Source organism: Ylistrum balloti, unplaced genomic scaffold (genome assembly GCF_031769215.1).
Source record: "Ylistrum balloti isolate Yb309-2 unplaced genomic scaffold, AGI_CSIRO_Ybal_v1 Utg371668, whole genome shotgun sequence".
Taxonomy (NCBI): Eukaryota; Metazoa; Mollusca; class Bivalvia; order Pectinida; family Pectinidae; genus Ylistrum; species Ylistrum balloti.
In genome coordinates, this window is record NW_026782845.1 from 179,675 (window position 1) to 198,720 (window position 19,046).

The 19,046-nt window shown below is 35.9% G+C and overlaps 2 protein-coding genes across 2 annotated transcripts; both read right to left on the reverse strand.

The window, feature by feature from the left end:
- On the reverse strand, nt 1-11,121 carry LOC132563295 (uncharacterized). The gene is made up of 4 exons (XM_060228056.1): nt 11,034-11,121; nt 8,692-8,917; nt 6,348-6,558; nt 1-1,056 (listed from the first exon to the last, which is right to left on the reverse strand). Exons 1-4 carry the CDS (start codon nt 11,058-11,060, stop codon nt 807-809), a joined length of 714 nt encoding a protein of 237 aa, XP_060084039.1. The 5' UTR covers nt 11,061-11,121; the 3' UTR covers nt 1-806.
- A 4,799-nt stretch (nt 11,122-15,920) lies between these two features.
- Nucleotides 15,921-16,745, reverse strand: LOC132563281 (proteoglycan 4-like). Its single transcript, XM_060228040.1, has one exon. It carries the CDS (start codon nt 16,743-16,745, stop codon nt 15,921-15,923), a length of 825 nt encoding a protein of 274 aa, XP_060084023.1.
- Between the last annotated feature and the right edge of the window lie 2,301 nt (nt 16,746-19,046).

The window sequence follows — 19,046 nt, forward strand, 5'->3', positions numbered from 1 at the left end:
TCTTGGGGTGGGTTTATTACAGGATACCATTGGGCTGACATGTTACCTCTTAATCAAAGTCTGGGGGTGGGTTTATTACAGGACACATAGGGGCTGACATGTTACCTCTTAATCAAAGTCTAGGGATGGGCTTAATACAGGACACCATTGGGCTGACATGTTACCTCTTAATCAAAGTCTAGGGATGGGCTTAATACAGGACACCATGGGGCTGACATGTTACCTCTTAATCAAAGTCTGGGGGCGGGCTTATTACAGGACACAAAGGGGCTGATATCTTACCTCTTAATCAAAGTCTGGGGGTGGGCTTATTACAGGACACCATGGGGCTGACACCTTACCTCTTAATCAAAGTCTGGGGGTGGGTTTAAAGAGGACACAATGGGGCTTATTTTCAGACATAGGCTTATTGCTGAATACATACAGTAGTTGTTTTTATATATCTCAGACATTTTTTACACAACAGACAAATATGATCAAGTTTTCAGGTCCCATAAGCTAGATGACTAAGTCTAAATCAAATCTCCAGTCCGTCCTGATATCAAATGTGCATTCATTGTTAAGATCCCTCAGCTTCAATGTTAATTAAACCAAACGTCACAGTGTTTATACTGCTGGAACATCCACTTAAAAAAGATGGATTTTTCTGTAATGTATGCTGAAATCCATTGTCCACAATGTGCTGGAGTCTCAGCATTCTCCAGCAAAAAAGTTGTTATTTTAAGTTTCACTCAGACAAAATAAACGAAATCGTTAATCACCGTCAAGGAACGTGTACACATAACCATATAAAGTGTCTTCACATCCTAGTAACGCCCTGGTCGCACCAGGGAAAAGAACTTGGAACCAAATTTCCATATAATTTGGCCAAACACCAAAATATACACAATTCTATCATAATATGACCTACGAATGTTTTCTTCTTCTAGGTGTGTAACCTTTCGTGTGAGTTTTGCAACTTGCTTCTTTAAAAGAGTTGTCTCATCTTCTTCATTCAGCAGCAACGAGTCGTTCATAGAGGCACCCGGTGTGTAAGGCTCCAGTTGAACTGCTGACCTATTTTACAAAATCAAAGTTATCAAATTCCATTAGTTAATCACTTCAAATACTTGTACATGTAGTTTACAAAACCAGTTAATAACTACAAACCATAAATGAAATGCACACAAACTTGTATATTATTCGTACTAACTACAATAGTTCAATCATCAAAGACATTTGTCAATATGTACATTTCAATTTTCATCAGAAGAATTTTGATAGACTGGAAATCGGCATCTGATTTAGAAAGATTAAGACAGCATGGCAATTCACAAACAAGTACAAACTCAGGTTAAATCTTAGACAGAGAACATGTATGCATAGTGGAGATAGAAGGTTTTTTTTAATTCCACCTTTATATTGCTTGAGATAATCTTCCCATGCCTATAACATCTAAAGATCTGCAAACGGAATTGGAGCCAATAAGTTGGCATTGGACAAAATGCCTACAAGTTACAGTGATACCAAATTTGTATATGAGTTGTCTCCCTTCTATAATTTATTTCTTCAAATGCATTACGTATACAAAATATAAGTGATTTTATATCTATTTCTGGTATGGGACTTAAAGCTGGCATTAAAGATGGAAAAGATTGTTGCAATCAAACAAGCTGTTATCATGTAATTAATGATACAACATACAAGGAAGCTGAGCAGTAAAATATACGAGTAAATTCACTAATATTCTCCAGCAAGTTTTGTTTGTATACTCTCTTTTTAATGACTTTGTTTTAAACATTTGTAGTGATGGGGTTTAATATAGTCATGATTCAACAAAATGGCTTATAATAGGTGAACAAGCTTTTAATGAGAGAATAAGTCGGAGGACTTTTCAACTTTACTAAAGATTTTTGCAATATGGAATACAAATGTGTAAAAAACAAAACTAACCAATACACAAATGTATACCTGATAGCTTTAATACATTGTACACATTATGCAAATGTAAACTTTGCAATACATTAACTGCTGTTTCATACTAAGGTTTCTGACCAAGTTTGAATTAAAAGAAATTAAACTCAAAAATTGAATTTTCCTTTATGAACTTGTTCCATCCATACAGTGGAACATCTCTGAAATTTCAGTCAAAATTTGACCCATTTTTGGCCTCGCCTATCTCCACTGAGTCAGCCCAAGTCAATATTTTTTACAATTGTTAGCTTGTTCTCATTATTCTAACCAAGTTTGAACTATTTAAAAAAATAAACAAATTATGCTCAATAGTGTAATTTTCCTAAACAAACTTTTGTAAATTTTACAATTTTACAGAAAGGTTTTTGTAAAATTTCATCAAAATAAGTTCTGGAGTTTTTAGAAGAAGTAAAAATATCAAAGTTTATGACGTCGGACAAAAGGGGATTGCAATAGGTCATCCGGAGACTATGTTGATATTTTTGAAACCTGTGACCTCAAAATTAGGTCATAATCAATAATATTAACAAACTTGGGAGTCCTTCATTCTGGCATAATGCTGACCAAATATCGCTACCCTGGGGTGTTTGGTTATTGAGTAGATGTCACTGAGATATTGCAACACATGTGATCCCTGTGACCTTGAAAGTAAAGTCAAGGCAATCTATTTCCACGAACTTGGTAGCCCTTCATGGAGCACGCTACAGGGTCAATATCAGCACCTTGCACTGTTTGGTTATTTAGGAGAAGTGGTGTTTATAGATTTCAACACAATTGACCTCTGTTACCTTGAAAAAGGGTCAAGGTCATTAATTTTAACAAACTTGATATCCCTTAATCAAATTATGCCACAGGCTAAATATTAGGACCTTGTGCATTTTGGTTATTGAGAAGAAGTAATTTGAAAGGAAAGTTCCTGCATGTCTGATGGTGTACAATGATGGACAAAACACAATGGCTATAAGTCATTCTGACCCTTTGGGTCAGATGACCTAAAAATGTTATTTAGGAATACATGTCATGGGGATTAATCTACAAAATGTTTTCCAAGCAAATGATAAAAAATATACAAAAGTTCTCAGAAAATGGACAAGCAACACCGTACCATAATATGTCAAATTTTTGGACTGGCACATAGTCAACCCAAGCAAACCTATGATACTTTATATCATATCAATAAGGCAATTATTTTAAAATAGCACTTTATACTATGTTGGCAATGGGCTAATAGTGAGAACCTACAGCCTATCTCTGCTATTTACTATTAACAAAAGTGATCACCAATATATAAAACAACAAATTCTACAGTCATCTTACCAACAAGTCATATGTATTTCAACATCTCTACGCTGTCATTATAGCAGGTAAAGTCTTTATTAACAATTCACAGAAACAGTGTCGGACACAAAAGAAATAACAAAAAAAAAGAGTGTGTGTATAATTAAAGCAAAATAAAAACTCTGAAGTTGTAGAAAAGCTTTTAAAATGAAAGAAAAGTAAAACAAAAATTGGACATTCCTTTTTTTTTGTTCCTTAAAGAGAATGCTAAAAGAAGCGATATACAATGTATATATCAATGCTGATGACGGCGCTACATGCAGATTTCCGTATTGATCTAGCACTAAGTTCTGTACGGGTTTGGTAAGTCACCTTGTACATCCATTCTAGAATTTGGATAAATTTATTACCTGCTAGATAATCTTCATCTACAATCTTTGGTTTAGGTGGATATAGATTATAACAAGAGGCCCAATGAGCTCGCACACTCACCTGATATTCAGTGTTCATAAAAATTAAAATCAATCTTCATTACAAATACACGAACATGTGTAACATTGGCATTCAAAGTGGGCTTATTCAATCAATTTGAATCAAATTTGAATCAATTTCCACAACAAACTTTGGCTTCTAACACTCTGCTCTAAAAAGCAGCATTTTGAACTGGTAAATATCACTATTTGTTTCCGCCAGATTTGTCGGGTTTGACCCAGAAAAGACTTTACTTTACCAGAACAGATTTTGACAAAATTGGCCTCTGTGACCTTAAATACGGTTCAAAGTCATTTCTTTTTTCAAATTCAGTCAGGCTTCATCCCAGAGACCTACCTGCTGAATACCTGCTTCTGAGCCTTTTCATTAGAAGAGTTTGTTTTAAGGTTTTAACACATTCCACTCCTGTGAGAGGACAAAAGTAATTTTTTTTTCAAACTTTGTCAGAATTTGCACTTGAAACCTATCAGCCAAATATGATGCTTCTGGGCCTTTTTGGTTCATTATAAAAAGTCATTTTAAGGTTTTAACAAATTCAACCACTGTGACCATGAATACTAGTCAAGGTAATTTATTTTCAATAGCTTTGTCAGGTTTCATCCTAAGGAACCCATCCTTCCAGCCAAATATCATGATATTTTGCCAGTTGGTTATTGAGAAGAAAAAATTTCAATGTAAAATTTGACGCCTGATGGACAGATGGATGGTAGAAAGCAGACAGATGGACGACAGACGCTGCACCATGGTCCACTGTGCCCTTTGGGCCAGGTGAGCTAGTAACTCAATGACAGTGGTTCATGTAATGACAAAAATGGAGGATCATTTTAAGGATATCACCACTATTTAAATAAATATCTATATTCTAAAAGTTGAACATGATGACCATTTTTCTTGATGAACATGAAAATAATTCTAATGCTGTTCAATTCATTGTTTTTTCAGAAAGTCATTTGAAATTAATAGAATCTTGTCCCTAATTACCATGAAAATGATGCTAATATTACAAATTACAAATTTAACATTGACTACAGTGCAGACCATGTCAATATCACAAAATACTCATCCTGGCCAGAGACCCACAAAAATATACCCCCACCCTTTCATCTTTTTAATTCAAAAGTTACAAAGTGTAACCTTTGAGTCTGTCACCTTGGCCAATGACCCTCAATACCTCAATCTGGTATAGAAATATGTAGCATGGTGTCCGGTGTGAATATAAAAACTAAATCTATTGAAGGATTCATAAAGCATCTTGTACACAACATTTTTAACTTGAAAGTTTGATGCTATGGTGTTCTGGGGTTAATATGATACAGTATCCAAATTTTTGATCCCACACTTCACCATGACCTCCCAGACTTGTTGCAGAATCATTACGGTACGCAGTCGTCTCATATTTTGTTTCATGCAGTGAACAATTTCACTTAATTACACTGTGATGCAAACTGAAATACATGTATTACAATATAGCTGCACCTCTAGTGAGGTCTTGTTGAAGAATTTACCTAAACCAGTTAGCCATCGAAGATGTTATAAACTTTTCCATAATTCCATGTAACTTTCCAAATTTGTGACCCTCTGCTTCAAGCTCGGGCATGATGTTTTCATTTACTGAAACTTGTGTATTTCTGATGGGGAATACAAATTTGGATTCACTGCAAACAAAATCATGTAAGAAAATTGAGGGTGTACACTTTTTCCTCACATAGCTAAAACTGTAGTAAAATGTTGAGATCATTCCTCCAGACTTTTTTGTTTGAATATATTTCCATGATCAAAATTTTGAAATTACAGTGTGTGATATCTTAATATATTAGGATAAACACATGTTGTTGGACCAGAATCAATAAAAAATTACAAATTGTTTTAATATGTCACATTGCAATGTTCTGACAGAGTAACGTCCCCTGAATAGGATGCATACACTAAAATTTTACCCAAAATAATTACCATTGAAGCACTATATACACTGCATGTGTTTTCCTCACCACATTGTGGCGACTTTATGAGGCAAGCATAAACACCCATGCATCCACCTGTTTGCAAAACTTGTTTTCAACCTATGAATAGCCAAGGTCACTTGCAGGTGTAGTTCACATCGCCATGTACCCGACTGAACACCATGCAGGAAGCCAGCCACATGCTGTCAATTGCTAATTTGGTAAATTGTCTTTTCTCAGGACCATATCATGACAGTGCAGATGATTTGTCAGAATTTTGAGGAAACAACAGAAAAAGGTCAACCTTGGTAGGTGGTCAAACTACACACCTCAGATCTTCACCTTGGCAATGTTTGATACTCAATCAACTGATCTAGCTTGACCATTAGATTTTTAGACCATCTCCCAAGTGATTTGACCAAAACGGAACCAAACTAAATATATGAATGGGATTTTCAATGAAAGAAAACTCAATATTTTTATTGGATCTTTCTTTTCCTTCTACTGTAGATGTGTAACTTAGATATGTACAATCATTCTGGCATGCTATGTGTCTACTGCGAGATATCCATCGTTTGAATGTGCGATGAGTTCACTAGGTATGAAGTCATCTAATGCTTCAACAGTATGAAGCTGAGGAGAGGGTTCACACCTTCACTATAAAACACACATACTAAAACCTACCCGTTGAACTGTGACTGTTGTACTTTGTTTGTAGTTAGTTCTTGTTTTGGTTCCTCCTCTTTTATATCCATTGCTGGAAATCCCTGTTCCTCAAGGGTCAAAGTTCGTGGCGGGGTCATCATCCCAACATATGGTACTGTCTGGGGTGAAGGGAGGTTATCCATATCAAACAGTCGAAGATTCTCCTTAGCGCCAATGTGTTGGCCTTCACCTTCACAAAAGCAAAAAACAACACCATATTAAACTAGTTGCTCTTGGTTTCAATCTGTAATGTTTCTTCATATCCTGTTTACACATTAACAAGTGCAATGCATCTATCAGATTGGCACCTTAAAAAACGTGACAATATATATCTGTAAGAAGGGATACACACACGTCATCTGCGTCAGTATTTTTTTTAATTATAGAGGAAATTTGAATAACAAGTGGTTACATTAAACCAACATTAACAATTGTAAAGCAATATTGTGATCAATGGGAAATTGTCCACTGAAGGTAAATGTTATACAATCACAGCTTTACTTAGTGTTATTACATTAATAGTCATAATAAATTCTTTATATAAAGAGTGTTACAACATAGGCAACAGGGCAATGAAGAGATAAATATAGATACTGATGGGCTAATTATAGCATTTGAAGTATTCAGTGAAAAAGCAAATCTAACTGGCCTACAAGTTTATAAACTAGATACGTTATTTTCATCATTATGAAAGTGATATACATGTAGTTTGAAAGTGTTTGAAATCAAAATTTCATGTGTGTGAAAACCAGTTACCAGCAGTGTTTCCAATTACCCCTGAATGAGAGTACAAAACTCCCTAAATTTGTAAAATTCAAGAATTGTGCCCCTTGTTTTCAAGGACCTTCATATATGAACACATTGAGGGGGTGAACTGTATTCTCAGTTTCAAAATACAAGGGAAAACACTTTATCAGTATATCAATGCCCTGTGCCATGATATAATGAGGTAATATATGCCTTCACATATCTACTATCTTCAGTTTACTATCTACAGCAGCAACACATTCACTCTCTTTCTGTATGTAATATCATGCTTGTCAAATTTATACATTCACAGTCAAAACAAATTTAAAATCCATACATTATTTTTATACACGTAATATAATGGAAAAGGAATAAACACAGGGTCAAAGTAATTTCAATTGAACCTGTGTATAAAGGCCATTTAGTTTTAAAAGCATTCTTCTCTGCCCTCTTAAGTGGTCTTTATAGACAGGTTTGACTGTATATATATGGACAAAGTTTGAAATATGTTGAAGAGTGACATAAATATCAGACAGAAGATACATTTATCCTGATCTAGATATTGTATCATAGACTAAGATATCTAAGTCCATAGTTGTATATAGAGTGAATGCATATTTGATATCAAAACCTTGTACAGCTTCTGGGCTTGGAATTGTCTCTGGAAAAAAGAACATTTTTCAAAAAATCTTGTGTATGTACAATGACAAATAGAACATCACAGGATTTATATTTCCTTTGAATTATTGAAAAATTAGTGATGTACTTATCAAATGAACTGGATTAATTCCATTTTAAAGAATAGGAAATGTCTGCAAGTTACATGAATAACAGTGATTTTAAGGACTCTGATATTTTCCTCCTGGACTCATGCTTTTCAGGTGGGACTCACTCACATTTTGAGAGAACACTGTATCTTTTATTACATTTGTATTGGGATTAATCAAACTCTTGGAACTGCCACTCACGACTTCCCTAAAAAAAAATCCTAGCAAAATCACTAAATAATCTCAGACCAATTTATAAAAATATATATATTCTGTCCCTGTAGTCTATAAAGACAGAGAGACATGGACATGTGCAATCAATGATTCCTCAAAGCATCTACAATGTATTCAACCTTATACCTGTAATGATATACCAAAATAAACAAAATAGGTGAACAGGACCAGACAACGCCAATGAAGATCTTCTGGCGTTGTCTGGTCCTGTTCACCTATTTTATACCTATCCTTGGGTACCGGACTCTGTATTCCATCAGGGAATCCGCTGTGGAGTGTAACCGGACTTACCAGCCTTACCTCTTGGACATTGGATCTCTTTTTCTTCGTATTCAAAATAAACAAAGTTTATTATTATTATATACCACACAAGAGGGTGTGGGATGTATACCTATTGTCCTAAAAGCATTGCTTTCAAAAACTTACCCCAAAAACTCAAAGTTTCACGAAGGACACCATGATTAATATGGTTGCCAGGGGAACCGTATAAACTCTCTGATTACTTATAACCAGTGAGCTAAAAAGAGCAATTTTCAGTTGTTAATAATTTGGCAACAGGTTTCATGCTGTATCACCTGCAAGTAAGATCCTGTCAGGAACTGTCATATGGTGGGCACTGACATCAGTGGCGGTTGACTGGAATCCATGGGTGTCACCAACTTCATCCTTAATAGGGCCAAGTTTATGGGGCACCTGCATCTTATTACTTATATCTGATATAAACTCTGGGTCATAGGTTGATGGCTGGACATCGCTGTAGTCAGAGGGCAAGCTCTGCAGATGAGTTTTACGGGGGGTGCCCTGTAATTAAATCAATATAGACATCAATGAATTGATAATCTCAGGTAGCTTAATATGATAATTTGAATCATTCTAAATTCAAAGATATAGATCGTTATACCAGTATTTGTAATTGTAAAATAAAAATAGTTACCATGTCTTTGGAACAAACACATGCAAAATTTGATCATGTACAGTTAAGTTTGAACGATGTCTACAAATTCTTTGACAATGACACTTTAAATGATAAATCAAAGAAAGTCAAAATTATCCCGTGAAATTTTAAAGTTGAAAACCTACTTCTGGATGTTTTTAGTTCAGCTGGTATATAATTTAACAATACTTTGAGCTAAAATCCCGACACCACAACATAATGTTACACATACCAAAAACATAGGGTAAAATTAGATTGTTGTATAGCAGCACAGGAATCAGACATTTATAAAAAAAAAATGAAAGTTTGATTTAGGACACACAGTACACTAATAAGCACTCATTTCGGGCTTCTCAAAAGGTTTTGATGTCTCACACAAACTCTATCACTGACTTACATCATACAAAAGACACTGTCAAGGCCTTAGCCACCCATTACTGATCTTCTTCCTTACATTGCTGTACATGCATGTAAGATAGCCATGCGACCTTGCAACAGTGAACCTGAAAGTCCCACAGTGCACAATCCTCAGCATGATCTTATCTCTGTATCATAAAGGATCTACCTGACTGTATAAACTCATCGTAGACCTGTTTTTTCACAGATGACTGACTGTCACCTCTACTGAGGTATCAAGAGAAAGAAGATCACACTTCTTTTCTGACAAAGTTTCAAATAACTAGAAATTTTAGGTAATACTTGATGCATCAATTTAGCAGTTGAGAAGTTACTGCCAAGAAATGCTATATACTAAGCATATAGTATCCAACACTGTCCACCAAAAGGTACCATCTAACCCCTATCTCCAGATCACTATCCCAGAGGATATTCAATGGAATCCAATCTAAGACATCAACAACATCTCTAGCAGATTCAGTGTACATGCCAATGTTTTGATGATTTGATCATTCTTAGTGTCAGTGCATGCCAAGGAATACACTTTTATAATTATAGCAACTTTTAAATCACAACAGACATAATTTGTCAATCTGTGTACATGTATGCACACAAGTGCAGCAGATGATCAATTTTAGCAACAGAAATAAAAGACTAACAAACGATGAACATAAAAAAATCTTTCTTTGATAGAACAATGCTTGTGGCAATGACACCGTATGTACTCAGTCAAATCACTGAAACAGTCACATCAGTACTAAATGATCATAACAGTCAACTAAATCTGTTAAAATAATGTAAAATGACTAAATCCATTGATCTTCCATCTGTTTTGTGTATGTATGTACAATGTACTCTCTCACCCCTGCAAAAGTGTTTGGAATTTTGAGATATATAGCAGTGTAAATGACCTATATAAAATGTATAAATATCTTAAATTACAGTTGATGTACTTTAATATCTGGCATGAAACTCATAAAATAATAAATATAAATTTTAGGATTAATTCATTATCTTGATATAATCGAGTCGTATAAAACACAAGTCTGTATACAATATACAATCTAGTTTATTATTCACCAATTAGAAATGTCACAATGCTGCATAAATTTATGACAAGGTAAATAATTTCTTCCTAAAAGTTGTTTACTGAATGTGCTTGCTTCTTAGAAACCTGATGTAACGGTCGTCGCCATGACTAAATTTGCTTATACTAGGCTAATTTATGTTTCATATACAAATTTGTGTTTTTCCCCAAATGGATAATTACTACATGTCGGGACCCCCTATACGTCCGATGCTTATGACAGCAGGTTGAGAACATATTTGGATTTTAGAGGATGCACACAAACACTTATGTGTCCTCTCATCTCAGAGAATGTAAATATCTGAGCTTATACACATAATTGTTCAAATGAAATATATTGTTTCCCGTCACGACAATGCATAAATAGCCAGAGGGAAAGTCATTGGCAGATTAGCAGGCCCTCGCGGTGAATGGGGGTCAAACGGACGGCGATCAACTCCTGGTCTGACATTATATTCACTTATCAACTGATCAATAAATGAGAATGTATAAACGCAAACCTCATTGCTATCTGGGTGTCCGTTCATGTTGTCGGTGCCTGTATTCAGAAAACTTATCCAATATTCATCAGGAAATCTCTGACATCTTCGAACTACCTTTGTGCACAAATATTGATGACGTCACATAAATGAAAAGAAAACGGAGGCGGATGTCATATTTCCGGACAATTCTTCTCTGTATCGTCTTTTGAAAACTTTGTGATGTGATAATTGATGACTTAGATTTAGTGCAGCACTTAAATAAAAGTAACATGATTTTCTTAGGGGGATAAGGGATACGGTTAAGGCCATTTTATTGAGCGTCAGTCGACATGTAAATTATATAGCGTTTCTTCTTAGACAATTGTAGGAAATAGTATTTTTTTGGTGGGTATGAACCTTCAAAAGTCGGACATTATTTTCTGAAGAATATTGGTATTCGTATACACAAGCACGTTACAATGTCCAATATTTTCATGACTCGCTAGTGTTATTGGTGTCACATGACGGGCCTCGTTTGTGCAAATTTAGGATGATACGAATTTAATCAGAAAAAACCAAACCCACTGAAACATATATGTATATACAGATGTACATTGCATAGAAACCTTGAGTATATACATTAAAGTAAACAAATCATATACTTACAAACATCATCTTATATGTCTTCTTTCATATTTTTTATCACTGTGCATACAGTATATGTACGTCAAATTGTGGATAAACGACCAAGTTATCTACATTACACCGATACATACACACTGTATGTCACTCGGACTATCGCGACGAATGTTTATATTTATCAATATTTGATATTACGGCTTAATATCTATAAATTGATGTGTCTGTTTACCCAACAGAGACTGTTAAGCTGGTTGCAATGGCTTGTGATATCATTATTAATTAGTTTTTAATTAGAATATTTTATTACATTTCGAAATTCACTGTCCAAGCTTGACCGTAATACATCATAACACAGGTTTAATACTACATATATGCATATATATATATACATGTATCATGTTTCCAATTAAAACCGTTAAGCTAATTGTCTTAGCAGTACAAAATGGCCACATGTACAATTACACGTTAGGAGAAGCTGTGATTGGTGAAGGTTCAGAGACATCTTTTAGCAACTTATGAACTCTTCTCCATACATAAAATTACAAATAATTAATATATTACACGTGACACATATTTATACTATAAATATAAAGATAAGTAATTCGTAGACGTACAATTGTAAGTTTAAATCATTTTGTCAAAAGGAGGAAAATATGAGATGATAGGATAGAAAGAAAAGAAGAGAAAAAGATATACGTCTCTGATTTTATATAAATTCTATATCAATTCTTTATCAATTCTTTATCAATTCAGTGCCGACTACAAACAGTTTATGATTAGGTAGTGATTGTTTCACAAAGTGAGACCAATAACTAAATTCTAAGATTACAATTTCATGTTTTTCAAAAATTTCGATACATGTTAATCTTTTAAAAGATTATTCCGGAAATTTTACCCTTTTTAATTATTATTTACCTTTCACTTCGGGTTAGTCTACGCAAATGGCGGGAAAATTCGAAAGATGGCAGCAATGTCTACCGTGTGGTCTTTGAACCGCTACGCCAGATTTCGCCAACTACAGCAGACAGAGGGAGATACCGGGCCACCTTTTAAAGGAAGTTGGGAGGAGGTAACGCAATGTACTAGTGTGAAAAGAATCGATCTTCCTAATTTCCTTCACGCATTTTCTTTGCTGTTCCCGAATGCATCGATTTCGATGGGGGTTTTTTTTTCATATCGAAAAGTCATTTCCAAGTTTGCTCGTATATTAGTAACATTAAAAAAGGAAGGGCGACAACTTAAGCGGAGCTTTTCGTGTACATAGGCTCCTCATACATCTAGTTACTTTTCTACCAAACAGTGACGCTGTTACAAAGATGAAGTGTAAGGATATTTATACACGCTGCACGTATGTGTGAGCTGGGGATCGACTGTCCGAGGGATAGTCTGTTCTAAATGAGAAAATGTATTTAGGATGAAATGTGTTGACGAGTATACAGGGGCTATAAGCATGTTTCCAGCACTAATATCAGTATCACAAACCTCCTCCCCTCCCCCTTGAGAAAACATTGCATTTACATACAAAATGACTAGTATGGAGTATCGAGATTTGAAAAAAAAAAAATCTTTAAAGTAAATGTTGGTATCCGACCGACATTGGTGCCCAAACGAAACCAGTAAGTTGTTCTCGCAACCAATGTCATTATATTTGACTTTTGTTTCTTCAATAGTATTGCGGGGACGAAAAACCACTGAGAGCTGTACTTCACCAGGAAGGTCAATTTGTGCTGACGAGAGGTACAACGGTCATGGTAGGTTTCATTTTGAATATAGTGCTTTAAGTCCTTGTGTCCATGGTAGTACAGGTGACCTCGACCCCTCCATGTCCGAAAGGGAATCGAACACCGGTCACCGAGGTGAATGGCTAGCGTACTAGGATTGTGCCATCGATCGCTCATATTTATGTGAATTTATATTTATTTTTACAGTTCAATATTGTCTATGATCAATTCATGCCCTACTTATGTATTAAGGGAGCTAATAAAATGAAATGAGGCCAATGCGTAAATAAAAACAAATAAACGTGCACGTGATCATATATTTGTAACTTATATGGATGTTTGTACATTATCAGATAATGATGAATTATACCAATACAATGCAGGAATCAATCCATTTGAGGACAGCTGGATCTTGGATTAGAGGGACGAGTAAGGGAGACAGTGTCCTGTTGGTATGCAAAATCAAGGTATGCTGTGCTATTTGTAAGTTACCCTACATATCATAGTCTATCTACTTTGTGGCAGTATTTATATCGATAACATTAACAGACAAAACAGTGTGGTGGTTCAGTCACACACTCTTATTTCCATATTTCACTTTCCCAACAACAATTCCAAAGGTTCTAAAGGCGGATATGTCATTCAGAATAAGCTTTGCCACGTAATTAAAAAATGTTACGATATTAAAATTCCAATGACATGTGAACAAATGCTTTTAGTATATGAGTTTATTTTTAAAATGTCTATTTTCTGTGCCTATGTTATCGGTTTCAGGAAGAAACCCGCCGATTTAGAATGCAGTTTTCGAGCTGCAATGAACAAACAGATGTTAAGACATGTCAGGATTTCTCTGAAAAGATGTCTGCATATTTTCCAATCAAAGTGCTTCAACTTGAAAAAGACATAAGAGAGGTGTGTTAGTGATGTCCCAAGTACTTTTAGCATTTTAAATCCAATAATAACAGAAGCTGAGGTACTATAATTGACCTACACCCGACCTATCGATCTACTTTCGATTAAATATCTTTGTGACTTAGTACCAAGCTGACCCAGCCTAATATTGACCTTGTCCCTAGCTGACATAACACCAAACTGGTCTAGCTAAGCTGGCGGTGTTTTAAAAACCAAACGTGACGTAAAATGTGCATAATCTTGCCCCAAACTGACCTAGTCAGGCAGGTGAAGCTTTACACCAAACGTGACATAATCAAGTGGGTGTTGTTTTATACCGCAATATGGCCTCTATAAAAGCTCCAGGATTTCTGTTGAAGATCAGCTTTCGCATCAGCGAAAAACAATACAATTTACCCGAGAGACGTCACCGTAGTAAAGATGTCGTTGACCATCAGTTTATTCGAAGCTGATGCAGGTTTGAGATAAGTTAAGGGGTATTTTAGATGTTGTTTTATATCCTAACTAGTAGGAAAACACTTTAAAATTCCTATGTAACTTTATGGGGGAAAAGAATATTCTAACAAACCCGGCGTGAGTTCTCTCTGAGGGAAGACACTCTTCCTCAACTTATTGCGTCATCCATCTCACCAAAAATCTTCTGTAATTTCATTGTCGTCATTAAAACAAAACAAAGGCATGAATTCTGTTAGCGTTAAGGATGAAAAACCTGTTGTATGGTAATAGGCACATAACAGAACTAACTCTTTGATTGTTAAATGTCTCTTTAATAGTCTAAGATGACTGTCTTTGACTCCAGACCATCCTATATAAAATACTTTTCGAGCATAACGGCTCTCAAGATAGCATTTGAAAAGAGATTCGCGGTATATGTTGGGAAAACCGATGTTACATTTGATGAGTGGCACTTTCTGAAATGAGATGGTAATGCACATACGCGACCTAATGTAGAGTTGATGTTTTCAGAATAAAGACACATGAGAGTTGTCTACAGTAATTATGTAACACATGTAAATCTATTATTTCCTTGGAGTGTACATGTAAAGTGCTGAAGACTGTTTTCCTTTATCTTGATTTGATGATTCGCGGTACAATCTCTTGGGGATTCGCGGTACAATCTCTTGGGGATTCGTGGTACGTTCTCTTGAGGATTCGTGGTCAATCTCTTGGGCATTTGATGATTCGCGGTACAATCTCTTGGGGATTCGCGGTACAATCTCTTGGGGATTCGTGGTACATTCTCTTGGGGATTCGCGGTTCAGTCTCTTGGGGATTCGTGGTACAATCTCTTGGGAATTCGCGGTACAGTCTCTTGGGGATTCGCGGTACAGTCTCTTGGGGATTCGCGGTACGGTCTCTTGGGGATTCGTGGTACAATCTCTTGGGGATTTGATGATTCGCGGTACAATCTCTTGGGGATTCGCGGTACAGTCTCTTGGGGATTCGCGGTACAATCTATTTGGCATTTGATGATTCGCGGTACAATCTCTTGGGGATTCGCGGTACAATCTATTTGGCATTTGATGATTCGCGGTACAATCTCTTGGGGATTCGCGGTACAATCTCTTGGGGATTCGTGGTACAATCTATTTGGCATTTGATGATTCGCGGTACAATCTCTTGGGGATTCGCGGTACAATCTCTTTGGGATTCACGGTACAATCTCTTGGGGATTCGTGGTACAATCTCTTGGGGATTCGTGGTACAATCTCTTGGGCATTTGATGATTCGCGGTACAGTCTCTTGGGGATTCGCGGTACAGTCTCTTGGGGATTCGCGGTACGGTCTCTTGGGGATTCGTGGTACAATCTCTTGGGGATTTGATGATTCGCGGTACAATCTCTTGGGGATTCGCGGTACAGTCTCTTGAGGATTCGCGGTACAATCTCTTGGGGAATCGTGGTACAATCTCTTGGGGATTCGCGGTACAGTCTCTTGGGGATTCGTGGTACAATCTCTTGGGCATTTGATGATTCGCGGTACAATCTCTTGGGGATTCGCGGTACAATCTCTTGGGGATTCGTGGTACGTTCTCTTGAGTATTCGTGGTCAATCTCTTGGGCATTTGATGATTCGCGGTACAATCTCTTGGGGATTCGCGGTACAATCTCTTGGGAATTCGTGGTACATTCTCTTGGGGATTCGCGGTACAATCTCTTGGGGATTCGCGGTACAGTCTCTTGGGGATTCGTGGTACAATCTCTTGGGCATTTGATGATTCGCGGTACAGTCTCTTGGGGATTCGCGGTACAGTCTCTTGGGGATTCGCGGTACGGTCTCTTGGGGATTCGTGGTACAATCTCTTGGGGATTTGATTGGCAATCTTTGGGGATTCGCGGTACAGTCTCTTGATTCGCGGTACAATCTCTTGGGGAATCGTGGTACAATCTCTTGGGGATTCGCGGTACAGTCTCTTGGGGATTCGTGGTACAATCTCTTGGGCATTTGATAATTCGCGGTACAATCCCTTGGGCATTTGATGATTCGCGGTACAATCTCTTGGGGATTCGTGGTACAATCTCTTGGGGATTCGTGGTACAATCTATTTGGCATTTGATGATTCGTGGTACAATCTCTTGGGCATTTGGTTTTTTTTGGTAATTCTCTTGAGAAATGATAGTTCGTGGTACACGCTTGGGGATTTGATGGTTCGTGGTACAATGTACCGTTGGCTAATCTGTTTCTTGACAGGAATAATTCATGGTATGTTTTTCGGAAAATCATTTACCTCACGAGAAATTCATCACTAAATAAATATTGTTTTCAAAAGGACTGACATTCTGCCTAAAAAAATATGTTGTGTCAAACTGGAAGTTACCTCCGTTGAGGTGAAGTATCATCAAATTTACCACAGTATCTGCAATCATTCCACTACATTTCTATTCCACAAACATATATTTTCATAACAACATTTACTCAAAGTTTTATAAAACTTTCGAAGTAGGTATAAATGTATGTAGCAAATACTGAAAAAATAATTTAATCTGAAAGTTGAGGAGTATCTGTTATTCAGCCAAAAGCAAATTACAACACCCCAGATTTCAGGAATCAAGCAAATTTTCTCAAAGTATTGTATTATATTATGTTATATTATATTATATTATAAGTTAAATGATGAAATTTATATTACATTATTATAGTAATACTTTCTTGAACATAAAATTTTAGGTGTGAAATATGTCATTTGTGATACCATGGTAATATACTAATGATATATAACATTCTATACTGTTTCAGAACAAAAACAAAGAATCTGCTGAAAGACACGAGGCAAATCTCCAAGGGGAGGTTACTCTTTCGAAAATCGCCAAGGTTGGTATTTATCTTTAAGTTCTGACTGTCGATAAACTTAAATAAATGTATATAGTACATACGACATGAACGCTATGTTTTAGAGAACAGCGGAGGTAGGAACATAACTTACGGCATGCAATCAAATGCACGTTAAGTACTTAGTCCGTTTCAAATAATATGCTCTGGTATATATACTGCATTTCAAACTTTACGTGGTTGTCAGGACTGAAATTGCTCTCTCTTGTATATTGTTGTTTTTCAGAACTATTAACACGAGGTTCCGAATAAAATCAGGTACACTTCAAATGGTTTTTTGGTTAGAATGTATCAGTTAACGATATTAGTTGATATATTGGCGTCTTTCCATATTGTTATGCTTTTGTTATGTAGGCCTGAGTTGATGTGGCGACAGATGTACAAATACTTAAACTGGTAGTGAAAGTGAGAAACGAGTATATATTTCGCAAAAACGGCTATATCGTGCGAAAACTCTTATGAAAATAACTTCTAAACCTAAGACTACACGTGTACTAACAATTTCGAAAACAGTATACATACCGTTCATGTTTACGGATTTTTTTCCAGAAAGTTAGAAGTTTTGAGCGAATCAAAACCGATTATAAAATGTGAATTAAGATATAACGAAAAAATATTGTAACAAATGAATATAATACTTTTTAGATGTTGCATTTAATGTCTTATTTCTAGTATTAACATGACGTTTCGCATATTTTTAAAGGTTGTTACAAAAGAGGAAGAAGCCTCGTTCCCGGCAGCTTATCAAAACTGTTGTAATATACCGGGCGACCATTTAGAATTCATCTTACGTCTGTGTTTATCAGATCCAACATTTCCTGCATTTGTTGAACAAGTTGAACAAAAGTTGAATAAAATAAAGAACAACTGAAGATTAGAAATTTACTTATATATTGTCAGTAGATTTGTTTAACTCTTCAAATAAAAAAAAAACTCAAGTTCAGCGTTTTCAAATATATATATATAAAATGGTACGAGGTATGGCGTAAACGGATCCTAAATACATGTATGCCAGATGTGGTCATATGTATCATTTTGGAAAATCAATCGCCCCATACTCTATTCACAGTGTCATCGGCACCATGTGGTCCCCGCATTCATATTTACTTTACGTAAAAAGGAACCGAATGTTTTGATGTGCATATTGCATGTACTAAAGGTAAACTTAAACTAATTGTTGATAAAACGTAGGATACCATAGCCCTATTGCTGAAAAGAATGCATTTTCTTGTTATTTACATCAGAGTAGCTAAACACTATGACCCCAAGACGATCAAGAATTGGTGACCGGCACTCGGAGTTGAAAATTTGTTCATAGTCTTGTGTGGTATTTAACACACTTCTGCAATTTGCATTAAAGATGTATGAGTGCGTCCGCAGAAGAGCATTTTAAACCTTTATCGTTATCTTGATGGTAATGGTTACGAAAAGATAACTGACATTTATT

Excerpts from the sequence above, each read along its gene's own strand:
- LOC132563281 (XM_060228040.1), bottom strand. The coding sequence starts at position 16,745 with ATGCCCAAGGGATTGTACCGCGAATTATCAAATGCCCAAGAGATTGTA.
- LOC132563295 (XM_060228056.1), bottom strand. The coding sequence starts at position 11,060 with ATGAACGGACACCCAGATAGCAATGAG. Across the intron at positions 8,918-11,033 it reads GACACCCAGATAGCAATGAG|GGCACCCCCCGTAAAACTCA; the intron begins GTTTGCGTTTAT and ends ATTTAATTACAG. Across the intron at positions 1,057-6,347 it reads CAACAGTCACAGTTCAACGG|GTCAGCAGTTCAACTGGAGC; the intron begins GTAGGTTTTAGT and ends TTTGTAAAATAG.